At 43.0% G+C, this 15,828-nt stretch overlaps 1 protein-coding gene across 1 annotated transcript in view; it reads right to left on the reverse strand.

The window, feature by feature from the left end:
* Positions 1-15,828, reverse strand: part of FER1L6 (fer-1 like family member 6) — a 52,319-nt gene that overhangs the window by 17,267 nt on the left and 19,224 nt on the right. Inside the window, exons 15-27 of the mRNA XM_054167373.1 lie at positions 15,027-15,127; positions 14,342-14,432; positions 13,287-13,406; positions 11,448-11,600; positions 10,004-10,190; positions 9,021-9,145; positions 6,618-6,752; positions 5,616-5,765; positions 4,377-4,487; positions 3,595-3,756; positions 2,312-2,495; positions 1,658-1,833; positions 80-202 (exon numbers count right to left, since the gene is read on the reverse strand). Coding sequence (XP_054023348.1) covers positions 80-202; positions 1,658-1,833; positions 2,312-2,495; positions 3,595-3,756; positions 4,377-4,487; positions 5,616-5,765; positions 6,618-6,752; positions 9,021-9,145; positions 10,004-10,190; positions 11,448-11,600; positions 13,287-13,406; positions 14,342-14,432; positions 15,027-15,127 — 1,818 coding nt within the window. The remainder of the gene's footprint in view (positions 1-79; positions 203-1,657; positions 1,834-2,311; positions 2,496-3,594; positions 3,757-4,376; positions 4,488-5,615; positions 5,766-6,617; positions 6,753-9,020; positions 9,146-10,003; positions 10,191-11,447; positions 11,601-13,286; positions 13,407-14,341; positions 14,433-15,026; positions 15,128-15,828) is intronic.

Below are 15,828 nucleotides of genomic sequence, written 5' to 3' on the forward strand. Positions count from 1 at the left end.
AAATGTGTCGTTACAAATGTTAATCTGCTGTTACAGCATTTCTCAGCTGTGAGAGTTTTGGCCTCACTGGGTGATTTACCTTTTGCATTTTGAGCACAGAAGCATAGTATTTTGACCACCAGTCAATAACGTTCTCAGCTGATTCATCTGCAATTGTTCTTTTTCTCCTCTTTGTTGACCGTCGGATGGATTTTTTCATATCCTACCAAAGCATGGGGAAAACAGTTAGCTCTAGACCTTCTTTAAAACTAATCACTTGACTCATAACATCAAGCATGAACAAAGAAAAGTTCAGCCTCCAAGAGCTAAATGAAATGTAGCACGTCTCTGCTTGCTATACCAAGACAATCCATCACGACCATTACATACTGCTGATGCCAAAACTTTGAACATTTGAGACTTTACCACAGGAGCAAACCATGCTATAGGCAAATCTACATAGTGAAATAAGGAATGATGTTTTAAAGGATAAGGACATTCAGATACAAATTGATTTAACCTAATTACATCTGCAAATATTTTAAGAACTCCTATTGCTACTTTATTTTACTGCCTTTTGGTAGAAGAAGGAATCCCAACAGTCACTGCAGTTTAGCTGTTCTCTTCTTACAGGAAGCTGAAATCTAATCCTGAAGATCACCCGTGGCAAATCTTACTGATTTAATTTCTGCCTAAAGACTGCCTCTTGTTCCATTCTACACTGTTACAGAGCTGTCTGGTTGGCAGGGGGAGCTGGAGCAAAGACAAAGAATTGGAAATAACAGATAAATAAGCAGGAATGATGATTGCTTTAACACAAATGGTTAAATTACAAGGTTCCATTTAGGACTCTTATTATGTTCTGCTGTCATACATTAAAGATGTTTGGCACCAGATGAAAGATCCAGACAGGAGTGCACATCTAGGGAACAAGACATTTCTGCAGATTCTTTGACCTCTTTATTATGAAAGATGTTGGAAACCTCTGATCACTGAAACTTCAAGTGTTAAAGGAGCATGCTTTATCTAGCTGCAGAAGCAGCTTCTGAAATGCAACTCGGTCCTGTGCCCTCTGCCTTTGTTGTTAGTAAAAGAATGATTGTGATAAGAGAAACTACAGAGAAAGGAGGAGCATGTGCTTATAAACAGATAATAATGTGTACACTCTAGAGAGTACTGTACTGTAAACACCATGCTCACCAGAACTGCCTTGGTCTACTGCAGTTCCCCATCTTCCACCACAGGCTGACACCACTTTTATACTTTGACAGGAAGATCTTTTGTAAAAAGAGTCTCTGCTTCACGTTTGTGCAGCATGGCTTTCACCCCTGCCTAAATGCCATGGATGCAGAAACATTCACAGTGAGAGTTTTTCAATAGAGTAGGTCAAGATTTGCAATTAACTAAAGGCAGGAAAATTAAAAACCCTGCTACTCCTAGTACTTGTCCATATAGAGACACAACAAAGAAAGGAAGTATCTGGTAATGGAAGTAATGAAACTTTGTGGGACCAAAACTGCATTGCTAACTACTGCTCCCAAGGGCCAGCAAGACAGCATGGGTTTTAACATCCATACCTCTCTAATCCTGAGTAAAGCAAGAGATTAGCACTTTATAAGGAAAGGCTGAAGTCTGCAAGACTGCCACAAAGTCGGACGGCAGCTTCAGCTATACCCACCTTCTGTTTTCCTTGTTCAGAAGCAGAATGCTCTGGTTCAGAGGCAGGAAGCGTTGCAAGAGATGGATCTAGCTCTACCACTGTGCATTTACCCTGCTCCACCTCAGCATAGATGTGATCAGCTAAAAATGGTTCTTCTTGGGGTAGCTTAGCAGCCTGGGATGGCTCAGGTGAAGCTGAAATTGAACCTTTGCAAGTTAGGTAAGATTTTTGACAGAAATGCTATCATCACAATTTAGTTTAGTCTTGAGAAGAGAAGACTGAGAGGGGATCTCATCAATGTGTATAAATATTTGAGGGGTGGGTGTCAAGTGGATGGAGCCAGTCTCTTCTTGATGGTGTGCACTAAATAAGAAATAACAGGTTCAAACCTGAACATAGAAGATTTCATCTCAATATGATGAGAAACTTTTTTACAGTGAGGGTGATGCAGCACTGAAACAGGCTGCCTAAAGAGGCTGTGGAGTCTCCTTCTCTGGAGACTTTCAAAACCCACCTGGATGGGTTCCTACGTGGGCTACTGTAAGGGATCCTGCTTTGGCAGGGATGTTGTACTTGATGATCTCTTGAGATCCCTTCCAACCTCTAATGTCTAGTATTAAGCCTCTGAGTCAGTCCTTTGTCCAGTTTGGACATTTGGGATTGGACATTTACCTTCCTGAATTTCTACAACGTCTAGTCTCTTAGGTGTTTCTTGAGGACCCCCATGGGTTTTAGATAGGTATTGCTTAAGGCAATTGATGGTATGAGTTCCAACAAGTGTACTCCTCCCAAATGCTCTCCAGTCGACCACACAGATGGTCAGTGGTGGATGCAGGAGTTCGTTTTCTGGCAGCTCCTAGTGGAGGAGGACAGAGAGAGTCATAAGTATTGCTAAAGAATATAGAACACATATAGAATATTTGTCATACACAGCAATGAGGCTTTTACTCTTCCCCTCCTCTTCCTCAGCTAGTAACATACTCAAAATGCAGAATGCATACAACATAGGCAATATAGCTCTGGCCACAGTTTTCTGCAAAGTCTGGAGAAAGATTTGTCTTTAAGAACACAGAGTGGACAATACAGACTGTGTTACTTGGCTAAGACTCATGCTGTCATATGCAAGCACCTCCTCTTAGAATAAAGTGAGAGAATCAGGAATGCTCAGAAATAAGGAACGCTCTGTTGGCAGTTGTGAGTCTTAATGCCACAGCTGCTTTGTTGAAGGCTATTAGCCCCACCAGCCTCAGTTTGTCCAACCATGAGATGTGGACACATGCCTTATAGAATGAATTTGCAAAGGGAAAACAGCCCTTTGGACATGTGATACACAAAAGAATCTAAACCATAGCAATGTGTATTTCAGTATACAAGTTAGTATTTTGTTATCCTTTTGCTTTAGAGGGAAACTTCGCTCTTGATGGTAGCAACTAGAGCAATTCAAACAGCTTTTGGATGCTGATCTTTGTCCACTGAAAGTATCAGCTCTTATAACCCAGCCAATGAGCAATAACTAAATTTCCAGTCCATATCAACAAACATTGAAGAAGAAATGAAACAAACAAACAAACAAAAAAACCCAAAGCAAAGCAAAACAAAAACACCCCAAACACTGAGCAGCACCCTGCAAAATAGGAAAGGAGGAGGAAGTAGTACTAAAAATACCCCTGTTGTCTGCCATCAAGTTCCAAACTGTCAGCAAAAATCTGATTGCAGCGCCTTTCCTTGCCTGCTTGGGAAGTAACATAAGGAACATCATCCTTGTTTGTGATACAGTGGTAGCAAAAGTCTTTTAAAGCATTTTCAAATCAGTAACTGTTTCATGAGAACTGCTATCCCTTTAACATTCAACTGAGACACAGAGGAAATTACTTGACAAGAAAGGAACAAAGCTAGCAGTGATCACCTTGCCTAACCAGAGAATGGACAGGTAAGGAGCAGCGTGCTCTACGCACCACTTCAAACCAGTCTGCAAGGCCACTGAAATTGGGATTTTTCTTATAGCTTTGGATGACAGAGGATTTCACTCCTTTCCCTGCACACTCAATGAGAACCTGGGGTCGATCCACAGAGAGGAGCTGGACTTTCTTCAACTCTCGAACACCCCAGAACAGGACCTGTGGTGGGGAGAAAGAAATTTTGGTGTCCTGTGGAGTCTCCTCAGTCTGGCAGAATCCACTGCTGGGATCCCATTACTTCATATCCTTTTGGGAAAGCAGGACTACCAGAAAACAAACAAATCAATCTGATAGCCAATGACTTTCAGGATTAATGGTGGAAACTTTAGTTAAAGCCTTCAGAAATTAATAACAGCCAGTTGTGAGTTATTGGCAATGGCATGCCATAATAACCATGTTTGCAAAAGTTCTCTTTTCAGCAAGACAAGGGGATTATTCATCTGAAAGTCAGGGCCTTGAGCTCTCCATCTCCTGCAGACACTTTCCTGGGCAGCACAGTGCACAGGTCCATCTGTCACACTCTGCCTCGGGAGCAGTCCCTTCCCAGCAGGTCAGGACTGAGACATAGCCCTCGCTGGCCTTATGCCTTGCATGCCCAGCCTCAGAAAATCAATTTGATCTGAGTTTACCACATTCGGGGGGGGTGGGGGGGTGGGGTGGATTTATATGCTATTTTTACATGATTCCTATTGATTAGGATTTTAAAATCAACATCCTGTGACACTTCAGAGAATAAACAAAGGTGAGATTTGGAAATGAAAATATTCTAAGCAACTCACTTCTACTCTGTATTTGCTTAGGACAGGCCGGATGTTAGCTGGGACTGGGAAAATCTGGCCAACATCTGGTGGATCCAGTGGGGGAAGTCTGTCTGGATCTGCCTCAGGAATCTGAAAAATTAAGCAGTCATAAATAGGCTTGTTTGGTTTGTTGTTTTAAGAATAAAACCGGTGTCAGAAGTATCTGTGAAGAACACATAGAACACATCAATTGAATGCAGTTTTACAAGACACATTTCAGAGCAGACAGGTCTTGCTGCAAGAAAAATGTGACCTGGATTGCCAACTGTCCTCCTGGGATGCTAAAGCATTTGGCAGGAAGATTAGTGAAGAGATTTTGTTTATGACCTTTGGGGGGTGGGGAGGAGGGGGGGAAGGCTTGTTTGTCTTAGCAGGACATAGTCTGCCCTAAGGCCACACATGTACTGAAGCATGGTAATTCTATTTACTGCAAATGGAAAGCATGGTAATTCTGCTTAGCCAAAATCCTGAGCAAAACTGCTTAGCAGACTTTCACAGGAAAATTTTGTTATCTGATTCTAGCTAAAAGAGGCTGCTGAGCAGTTAGCACACAGCAGCTAAGCCAGACAGACATAATGCACTTCAGCCATTACTGAGCAGCAGTCCTGCATTACTGCACGCTGCTACCATATGAGACCTCGCAAAGCACAGCTCCCTCATTAGGGCTGGGTCTTCTCTGTGCCGCTACTAAAACCTTGCAGCAGGTGGCACTTAGGTTCTTTCTGTGTGATTGCACATAAGCCTGCCCCGTGGTGACTCAATTTGGGCTCACACAGCTGTCCTGTGCCAGGTGGGTGGGAGAAGATTGTAGTCCAGCGCAGCTCTGAGGCTTGACGATATCTTTGCCTCTTGCCGTGCTTCAGGCTCTACTGCCTGCTTGGTTCACCTTATGTGGGAAAGCTCCCTGACTTCATTGCTCAATCCCTTCCTACTTTTCAAGTGTATTTATGACCTCCTCAGTCCTTGTAGGGCAGGTGTGAAGCCTGGCCTGATTTAGCAAATTTCTACATGAAAGAGTTGAAGCTAGCACTTGATTATCAGTCCTGCCAGAAGCTCGGAATGTGATAGCAGAGAGCAGCAGGAGCACAGGTTTCACAGGTGAGGTAAAAGAGCAATGGCAAGTCTCATTAATTCTAGAGGGTGATGGGTCTTGATGCCACCACTGCTTTTGTGAGCCCAGAGTGTAAAAGTGTAAAGGTCAAGAAAAATGTACTTTACCTCCAGAAGTTCAAATGTAGCAAGAAGGTCTCCTCCTGAAAGGTTGCCACAATGCACTGGGTGGTACGAAAGTTTAGGTGGTTCATAGTTTTGATCAGCAAGTCTCACCACAGGGGCAGCCACTGTAGACCCAATATATTCTGCTTTACCCTAAATAAAGAATACCAATGTCAAATGCATTTGAATTTCACAGCTGCTGTAGATGCCAAGATAAAGCACAGTTTAGTATTGGGGCGGGGGGGGGGGGGGGGGGGGGGGGAACTCTGCTGAAAGAAAAAAACAAAGTAAAATGCAAAGCAGCCTTGAACATGGAAGATCTGAGCACTTAGTACCTCTTCAAAGCATCTAAAGTTTCTGAGCTGAGCTGAGTTTCTGTCTCCCCAGACAATATTTACAGTTGTGTGCAGTGGAGGTTGGGACAGCATGATTCTGATTTCTCTAAGCCAGTCCATGGGAATAAGATTCACCACAGCTTTTCAAGGACATAGACTAAGTCTCAGAGATGTTTTCAGATGTTAAACTGCAAAGCACTGCAACACTGAGCTCCATTCAGCAAGGTTATCCATTTAATGCCTATTCAGTGACACAGCTCTACTTTTGCGCTGACAGTAGCATGTTATTGCTCCCTACAACTACCTGAAGGGAGGCTGTAGCCAGGTGGGGGTTGGTCTCTTCTCCCAGGCAACCAGCAACAGAATGAGAGGACACAGTCTTAAACTGTGCCAGGGATAGTTTAGGCTGGATGTGAGGAGACAGTTCTTCCCAGAGAGAGTTGTTGGCCATAGGAATGGGCTGCCCAGGGAGGTGGTGGAGTCACCATCCCTGGAGGTGTTCAAGAGGGATTGGACGTGGCACTTGGTGCCATGGTTTAGTTAGTCATGAGGTGTTGGGTGACAGGTTGGACTTGATAATCTTTGAGGTCTTTTTCAGCCTTATTGATTCTACGGTGCTACGATTCTATGTAACAGCCCAGTATTTTACTAAGAAGGATTTAGGGTTTACCACTGCATCGTCATCATATAGCTCAATGACAATCTGTGGTGGGATCTCAGCAATCTCTTCTCTGTCACCATGAAGCACAATGCTGTTGAAGAGCAGCGTCTGGTTCCAGGTGGGGGATAACGTCTGAGAAATGATCTAATGAAAGAGAGGAAATGTTTAATGATCTATGAACTGCTTGGTTGAGAATCCTTCTGCAAAAAGTGATTATCTACTGGTGACATCCTTTCCCATAGCCTGAACAATTCCTTGTCTGAGACATCACATTCCTGAGCAACTATTCCCAGCCAGAAGAAGATGTTTCTTTCACCTTGAGGCTGGTATCTCCAGTTTCTCCCTTTCCCTGTTTGGCTCACGGAACCCCTACAGGACGGAGGGGACAGGTTCTTCTTACTTGCTCTCTGTGATAGGACAAGGAGCAATGGATATAAGCTGCAGCACAGGAGGTTCAATCCCAACACAAAGGGGAACTTCTTTACCGTAAGGGTCACAGACCACTGGAACAGGCTGCCCAGAGAGGTTGTGGAGTCTCCTTCTCTGGAGACTTTCAAGGCCAATCTGGATGTGTTCCCCTGTGACCTGAGCTAGAGTGTATGGTCCTGCTCTGGCAGAGGGGTTGGACTCGATTATATCTTTGGGTCCCTTCCACCCCCTGACATCCTGTGATCCCTCACAAGCATTTCAATACCTGACCACCAGTTAGGTAGGCAAAGCTCAGTGTTACATTTGGAGGAAAACTGCTGGTTTAGGAAAGCAATCACGTCTCCAAGGCTATTAAAACAAACCCAATGCCCTAAACCCAGGTCAGTCTTCACTTCTTTCTCAGAGTGTAGTTTTTCAATCTTGTTTTTGCTTCAGTAGAGTGGAACATAACATTTCATTTAAGGAAAAAAAAAAAAGGATATTTTAATAATTACTCATAATAAGAGTTTTTAATTAACTGTAATTTGGCTTATGTGGATGCTTACAGCATTTCATCATAGACACTGTTTTAACTGTCTTGGCAGGGCAGATACTTAACAGGGATAATGTTTAAAGAGGAAAAACATGCCAACTGCAAAATGACTCATAACCTGCTATCATCCTTTTGAATGGAAATAAGGCTCCTGACTGCAGTTTACTGGCACTTGGCTGACAGCCTTCTGGAAGCATTCAGGTGATTGGCTGAAATATTTTATCCAGGCAATGAAATAGACTTAGCACTTCTGTGCCTATAAAAGCTTATCTTCCCAGGGCCTAATTCTGCTTTCCTGAATCTGGCTCAGCTAAGCACAAAACTCTTGGCTTCATTCACCAACTTCTATTAGAACTTAAAATTACATTACAGGAAAATATTCATTGGTGTTCTTGAGGGAAAGCATCACAAGCAGGCACCTACACTTAGAGCAATGAGAATTTTGTTTGCTTCTTGCTCCCTTCAGCACATTTCTTCATTAAAAAAAAAAAAAAGAAAAGAAGAAAAAAGAAGAAGAAATTTTTAAAAGCAGCTGTCAAAGGAATTTTAGAATTAATTAAATTAACCCAGTGTTCTGTGGATTTTTTTTTTTTCAGGGAGGAACTAGATACTTTTTCTAAAGTAAGGACATGTTTGACCCAACAAATTCTGGTCGTGGCACAGATTTCAGAACTCCCAAACCCATTTTAAGTGCATGGTAGATGTAGAGGGCTCAGGACCTCTCAAAGTCAGTCTTCATGTTCCATGAATAACCATCCTCCTGCTCATTTGCCAGGGCTGTACTCCAACCCTTCCTCACGGAGCTCTGTAGAAGTTCCCCCTTTCCCTCCAGAGGCTTCACCAGCAGACTATTTGCCACCTGGAGATGCCTGAGGGAGATGTGAGACCACTTCCTGTGGCCACATTTTTTCAGGATTTCAGTGGTGCACAAAGTCTCTCACCTCTTCATTTTTGGCTCATTTCACTTTTTCCACTGTAAAACCAGCAGTCAACTTTGCCTAATTGTATTGTACAGAGCCACACCGCTCATATGTCTACAGAAACCACATAAAGGTCGTGATTCTTTGCACAGGTCTTGCACACACAGACCAGAGAACCAAGGGGGGTGGGGGGGTGTGGGTGTGTGTGTTCACCCTCATACCAAGCAATGACAACTGCCAAAAATGAAAACAGGTAGAAAATTATGTAGAGAAAGAGAATTCACTTGTTACAAAGTCCCAGTAGTCACAGAGAATATGACATCTGAGCTAACATAAGCCAGTCCTTCAGCATCTCACATTCAGAGTAGCAGGTTAGACCTAAACTTTTGCCCTGCTTGCAGGGGACTGTCAGAAGTTGCTCTCTAACAGCAAGCATCTTAACTTTTCCTGCTAGGATTCTCTCTCAACACCAACATTTTTTCCTTTTCATGGTTTAATTGGAAATGTACTGAAAGAAACTTGGGGACTTACCTTTGTGGTCTGGCAGCGTGATGTGAAAGTAACTTTTGCGAAAGGATCAGAAAGTCCAGAGCTGTCAGCTGCAATGAGCCCCCTGGCCTGGTACATGTGGGCTCTCAGCTGGAAGAGGTGTGGGGCTGTGTCATTGCGAAGAAAACAGTACTGTCAGCTTCATGGAAATGGTACAGCACATAGCAAGGAAGGGAAGGTTCATCTCCTGCTGTCCAACAAGAGGAACTGCAACTAGTGCTAAGTAAAGCAGCGCCTGAGACTCTCGGTAGTCGTGTATAACTTCTGTATTCACTTAAAATCAATGTCCAATCTAAGTCTCTACTGCAAGGTTGTTAACTGCCAGTTTTTGTCTCCCATAACTGTTTTACCTACTGGGTGTTCAACACAGAGGCTCCATCAGGAGAACTAAAACATGCTGCTTCATTAGGCAGTAGGCATTATGCACTAGGCATACCCATGGGACAGGTCCTTTCTTTCCTTGACATCTGCAAGTGGCAGTGGCAGGACTGATGACTGGGCATCATAACTAGCTTTTTCTGATGAAAAAAATACTAAGCTTTGCCCAGGTACTTAAACAGAGATTGTGCTACCCTCCAAATTAGAATAGAATAGAATAGAATAGAATAGAATAGAATAGAATAGAATAGAATAGAATAGAATAGAATAGAATAGAATAGAATAGAATAGAATAGAATAGAATAGAATAGAATAGAATAAACCAGGTTGGAAGAGACCTTCAAGATCATCACGTCCAACCCATCAACCAATCCAACACCGCCCAAGCAACTAACCCACGGCACCAAGCACCCCGTCAAGTCTTCTCCTAAAAACCTCCAGTGATGGTGACTCCACCACCTCCCCAGGCAGCCCATTCCAATGTGCAATCACTCTTTCTGTATAGAACTTTTTTCTAACATCCAGCAATTAGAGCTCTTGGGGCCATGTCTCTTAATTGCTAATATAGAAAAGAAGCAGTGCCTTACTTTTATACAGCAGGCAGGCAGATGAGGGCACCACACTGTGCCCTGAGCTGGTGTTAGGTGGTAATTCAGTCTCATATCCTATGGGCAAATTCTCCATAATGCTGTGAGCATAGCTGGCAGGTCCAAGCCATAGGAACACATCCACTTTTGCCTGCACTGTCCAGCCCAGTGGGCGCTTGCCTGGTAACTGAAGGAAAAAAATCCACCCATCATCAATAAGCTGAAGAAAGAGAGATGGCTGGATGCTGAGTTCTACCAAGTCTGAGTAAAATGAAGGAGCATTTACTGAGTTGATATACTTATCAATGGGAATTCTCAGCAATGAGGCCCTGAGATCCATTTTGCACAAGGAGCATCTGTGATTCTTCGAGAACAAATGAGTAGTTTGCTCAGTTGAGAGTCTATGTAAAATGGCCAAACTGCCTAATACACAGCTGCATGCATAGTGCTAGCTGACACCCTACTATTCCCAGACACCAGCCTATTTTCCATTCCATGCCGTTTCTAGTCTCCAATATTTTGTCTTGTGTATTGTTAAAAGTATTACTCAGAAAGCATATTCCAGTATAAAACATTACTATTAAACACTTCCTCTGCCTTCCCATTTCATCTAACTCTGCTATGCTCAGTGTTTGGTGTTATCTGTTCCTAAGGTAATTCTTGACATTGAAAGGACTGGAGAGTTAATTATGGTATTATTTTGTCCATGCAGCAAATAGTCCTGTGCTTAGTAAGTACCTATGGCAACTATCAGGAACTTAGATCTTTTTACCTGCTTTTAGCTGTGCTTTATGGGAGTGAAAACCCAGTGAAATGTCATTATAGGAAGTTATTATTGTCTTCTGTGTTTGGTCATTTTCTGCTGGCATAGTAACAATTACATGGTATAATATTTCACTGCCAGGTACTACTAGCCACACTGTAGCAGTATATCCACTAAGCCTTTCTTTCACAAGGAATACTTCCACGGTAATATTTTGGACATGGCACAAACCTAGGCACATTTTATATAGCAAGCATAAATAATTCTGTATACATAGGTTTCCTTGATGTCTGAGTCAGTGTGTGCTGATCTTCTACCACTGTGTGCTGATCTCTTCCCAGCCTCCTCCCTGACTTATATGTGCTGCATTCTGCTGTTTTTGCCAATGAAGAGGCTCTACCTCTGCTGTTTGTCTGTGCAGCTGTAGATAAAAAGTGATATATTCTTTCCATAACAAGTAATGAAAGAATTAATTACTTACACCAAAAGCCTGGCAATGATACAGTGCTTAAAGAAGGACAAGCATAAAATGGAAGAAGCTGGAATAGCTGGCAGATGCAAACATGTCCACATATTTAGTATGTTACATAGACGAGCCTGTGAAATACAATTGCTGGAAGAAAATTGACTGCTGAACTCTCCCCAGGCATTACCTGTGTCTGCAGAGTGCCCCAGACTTACTTTCAGGAAATGGGTTTTAATCTTTGCACAGTCCTTGCCTCTCTGCTCTTTTGCTGGGGAATAGAGTATGTTTTTTGCTGGGATTCTTGCATATGCAACTCTCTTGTTGCTGCTGAGCATCCAGATGAACACATCAGGCACCGTATTCTGTGGCTGTTAAATGATGAGGAATAATGAACTAAAACTGGGGGGGGGGAGGTGTCTTTGAAATACCACCATCATTTTTTGTTAAAACACTTTCTACCAAGAGCTGATTCCCTTACAGCTCCTGTGGAGTGGCAGATGTACTCCTGGACTAACATCAACAGTACCAGCAAACCAGAAAAGACCAGAGCCAGACTCAAGCATCGGCATAGGATCACCTATTGCATTTGTGAGGATGCTTCATGGCATCACCTTTCCCTGTCCCACATAACAGTTCCTCAAGCAAGGTGTAGTTTGAATCAGAGACCAGCCTAGGGGCTGTTCCCAGGAAGCACTGTCAGCAAGGTTATTCTGGTCTCAAGTGGGAAGGAAGAGAATTTGGGCATAGATTGAAAACCACACCAGGCTGTGCCACTTGCACTCTGAGACAGTGAACAGCCTGCCCTTGGCTAGTTTTCTAGCACAGACAGCTCTCAGAGGGACAGCACTCCACTGCCTGGATTTTGGCCTGAACAAATACATCCATTCTTCTGTTACATTCAGGCTTGAGAGCATGTATGTCTAAGCAATGTCTGCACTGTGAAGTATAGTATAGAGAGCCCTGAGCTCATACAGTCCAAATCACTACATCCATTCACATGGAGACATGAATTCAGATCAGAAAGCAGGCTCTCTCCAAACCACCGGGGTACATAGGGGATGACTTTGTTTACCAAAAGAATAAAAACAATGACAAACCCCCCACAAACAAACAAACCAACCCAAAAAATACCTCTCTGTACTGCACCCTCTCCATACCACACGGCCCGGTGTTTCCTACCCACTTCTGTTAACAGCTCCATTTAACATCAGAAAAGACTGGGTCCAGATATCCATTAACTGAGCTGCTGCTGTTGGGGTTCTTTAGCACAGAGAAGACTGAGGGGAGGATCTCACCAATGCTTCTAAAAACTTCAAGGGTGGGTGTCAGGAGGATGGGACAAGTCTTTATTCAGTGGTACCCAGTGACAGGACAAGAGGTAATGGGAACAAACTTGAACATCACAGTATCACCAAGGTTGGAAGAGACCTCAAAGATTATCGAGTCCAACCTGTCACCACAGACCTCATGACTAGACCATGGCACCAAGTGCCACATCCAATCCCCTCTTGAACAACTCCAGGGATGGTGACTCCACCACCTCCCTGGGCAGCCCATTCCAATGGCTAACGACTCTCTCAGTGAAGAACTTTCTCCTCACCTCAAGCCTAAACTTCCCCTGGTGCAGCTTCAGACTGTGTCCTCTTGTTCTGGTGCTGGTTGCCTGGGAGACGTGACCTCACCTTGAGCCTAAACTCTCTCCTCATGTTTACATGGAACTTCCTATGCCCCAACTTCCAGCCACAATAAGAAGTTCCACCTAAACATGAGGAGAAACTTCTTTACTTTGAGGGTGGCAGAGCACTCTAACAGTCTGTCTGGAGAGGTTGCGGAGTCTCCATGCCCAGAGTCACTCAAAACTCACCTGGACCTGGATCTGCTCATGGCAGGGGGGGGGTTGGAACTAGATGATCCTTGAGGTCCCTTCCAGCCCTGACAATTCTATGATATCCAAAGGAGAACTCTTTAGGTAACCAGGCTAGGGGCTGTTATTCATATGGGATTATGAAAGTCAGACTCAAGGCCTGGATTCTACGTTTATCTGTGTGGATTACCTCATCAACCAGGAATCGAATTTTATCTACGAAGCTCTGAGTCTCGCGCATCATTTCGTCCAACGGCATCTTTTTCTGCTGCTGCTGCAGGATTCCCTTGGCATCACTGGACATTGCTTCCTGCAGTCAGGAAAGACAGCATGTCTTTTTTATGCATTATCGAGTAGCTTAAACTGGGCACAGAAGACAAAAGTAGCCTTTTGTTCAAGTTGAACAGAGAAGATTGAAGCGTCTGGTTCAAGGTGACAACTCCCTACTTTGCCACAACAGAAAACTACCAGATCTTTGAAGCTGAGTATCATAAAATGTAAATGTTCCCCATGTTCTCTTTGTTTGTATGTATGCTGCATGTATGGATGTCCCAAGAGACGTGTGATTGCCACCTAGAATCATCATGCCTTGGTCCTGACACAGGCCACAACAAAATTCTGTGTCCTACACAGTAAATAAAGCTACTAAACCTTAAGATGACCTCTACCCGGTTTGGTTTCTTCTCACAGGTACTCTCAAGGAGATGAATGGGTTTGGGAACATTTGGGAACATCAAATGCTGGACTTCAATGATCTTGAAGTTCAGCCTCACCACAGTAATTAAATGCCTAACAGCAACATTATTTTGGTGGTTTTTTTCCCACTAAACTCAGCATCATTCCATTTTAAGATACATGGAAAAGAAAAATCGTATCATTGGATGTGGAACCTGGTGGTGCCATGGTTTAGAAGTCATGAGGTGGTGCCATGGTTTAGAAGTCATGAGGTGTTGGGTGACAGGCTGGACTTGATGATCTTTGAGGTCTTTTCCAACCTTATTGATTCTATTATTATTATAATGTCTTATTCATATTAAACATAAGCATATCCTGGATTATTTTAGGGTACCTTATAACTCTTTAATAAGCACAGTGGAGTTTATTAAAAGAGGTGCTCCTGGATACAATATTCATATTAATTGCAAAGCATTAGAGTATGGTGAGATCAAATAGAAATTAAAATACAACCAGCATGCTTTCAGTCAACATCATTGTATCGATGCTTAAAGGAAAAACCACACATACCAGCTCTTGTTTGAACAGCATGAGTCTCTTTTTGTCCAATGCAGTGTAGTTCAAGCCTTTGGGCTTCTTTTCAGTAATGGCAATGAATGCCCTAGGGCACAAGAAGAATAGGTCCTTTAAATGTCTTGCTTTTCAAATGTCAGCTGCTAAAACACATTGGAATGAAATGCTCTCTTCTGAGGCAGTATGTGGACCAGAAGACAGAGATGCTGAAGTTCTCTGAAATGAATATTAACTCTGCACCACATTTCAGAGAAACAGGGTTAATAGCTAGAAATTAAGGTTCATATCTACTTTAAGCCAAATCATGTCAACTGAGCCCACTGAGTGATTTATCCCAGCATGTGCAATAATTTATCTTAACCTTGTCCTTTTTTACAGTATGTCTCTCTCACACTTTATTAAATCCTACTTACCCTGTCTATGTTCTATTGTCAAAGTCCAGAAAACCAAAATAATATGACAATTATTGATCTAGGGTCAATACAGAACACAGAAAATCACAATAAAATAGTTTCTCTGTATAAACAGAAACTGCTTTTATAGCAGAATAAATAAAAGATCCCATTTCTAAGTGAATTTACTGCCTTTATTTTCCTTTTTCCTTCAATTTCCTAGTCAAGATTCACATTGGTGGCCAACATATAAGGCTGACTTTCTGTATGCTTCTGCTGAATGTAGTTACCTGCACTGATTGATAAAATCCTTCAGAGTCATCCTCATTTTCTCCTCAGATGCAGCCTCTGAAACTTTGATCAAGTCCTTCACTTGCTCTAATGATTCTTCCTATGTACAACATACAAAAATTCCTTAAGAAAATGAGGGCACTTTGTCATTCTGCCATTCTGTATGACAACCAAGAATGAGAGAAGCAACTTTTTAACTTGACAGAACAAGACCTTTGATATACCACTAGACTTGAAGAATGCAGAGAGAAGACTCCAGCATTATGATTTATTTTGACCTTGCACAGTCTCTCACATGAGGTCATGAGGTATATAATGATAAATGAGGAATGAATCAGACTCTTCATGGGAGTGCTCCAAATTAAAATATTTCATAGAATCATAGAATCAATAAGGTTGGAAAAGTCCAAGTCCAACCTGTCACCCAACACCTCATGACTAACTAAACCATGGCACCAAGTGCCACGTCCAATCCCCTCTTGAACACCCCCAGGGATAGTGACTCCACCACCTCCCTGGGCAGCCCATTCCAATGGCCAACAACTCTCCCTGTGAAGAACTTTCTCCTCACCTCCAGCCTAAACCTCCCCTGGCACAGCTTGAGACTGTGTCCCCTTGTTCTGGTGATGGTTGCCTGGGAGAAGAGACCAACCCCCTCCTGACTACAACCTCCCTTCAGGTAGTTGTAGAGAGCAATAAGGTCTCCCCTGAGCCTCCTCTTCTCCAGGCTAAACAACCCCAGCTCCCTCAGCCTCTCCTCGTAGGGCTTGTGCTCGAGGCCTCTCCCCAGCCTCATTGCCC

The sequence above is a fragment of the Dryobates pubescens genome, chromosome 14 (assembly GCF_014839835.1).
Source record: "Dryobates pubescens isolate bDryPub1 chromosome 14, bDryPub1.pri, whole genome shotgun sequence".
Classification (NCBI taxonomy): domain Eukaryota; kingdom Metazoa; phylum Chordata; class Aves; order Piciformes; family Picidae; genus Dryobates; species Dryobates pubescens.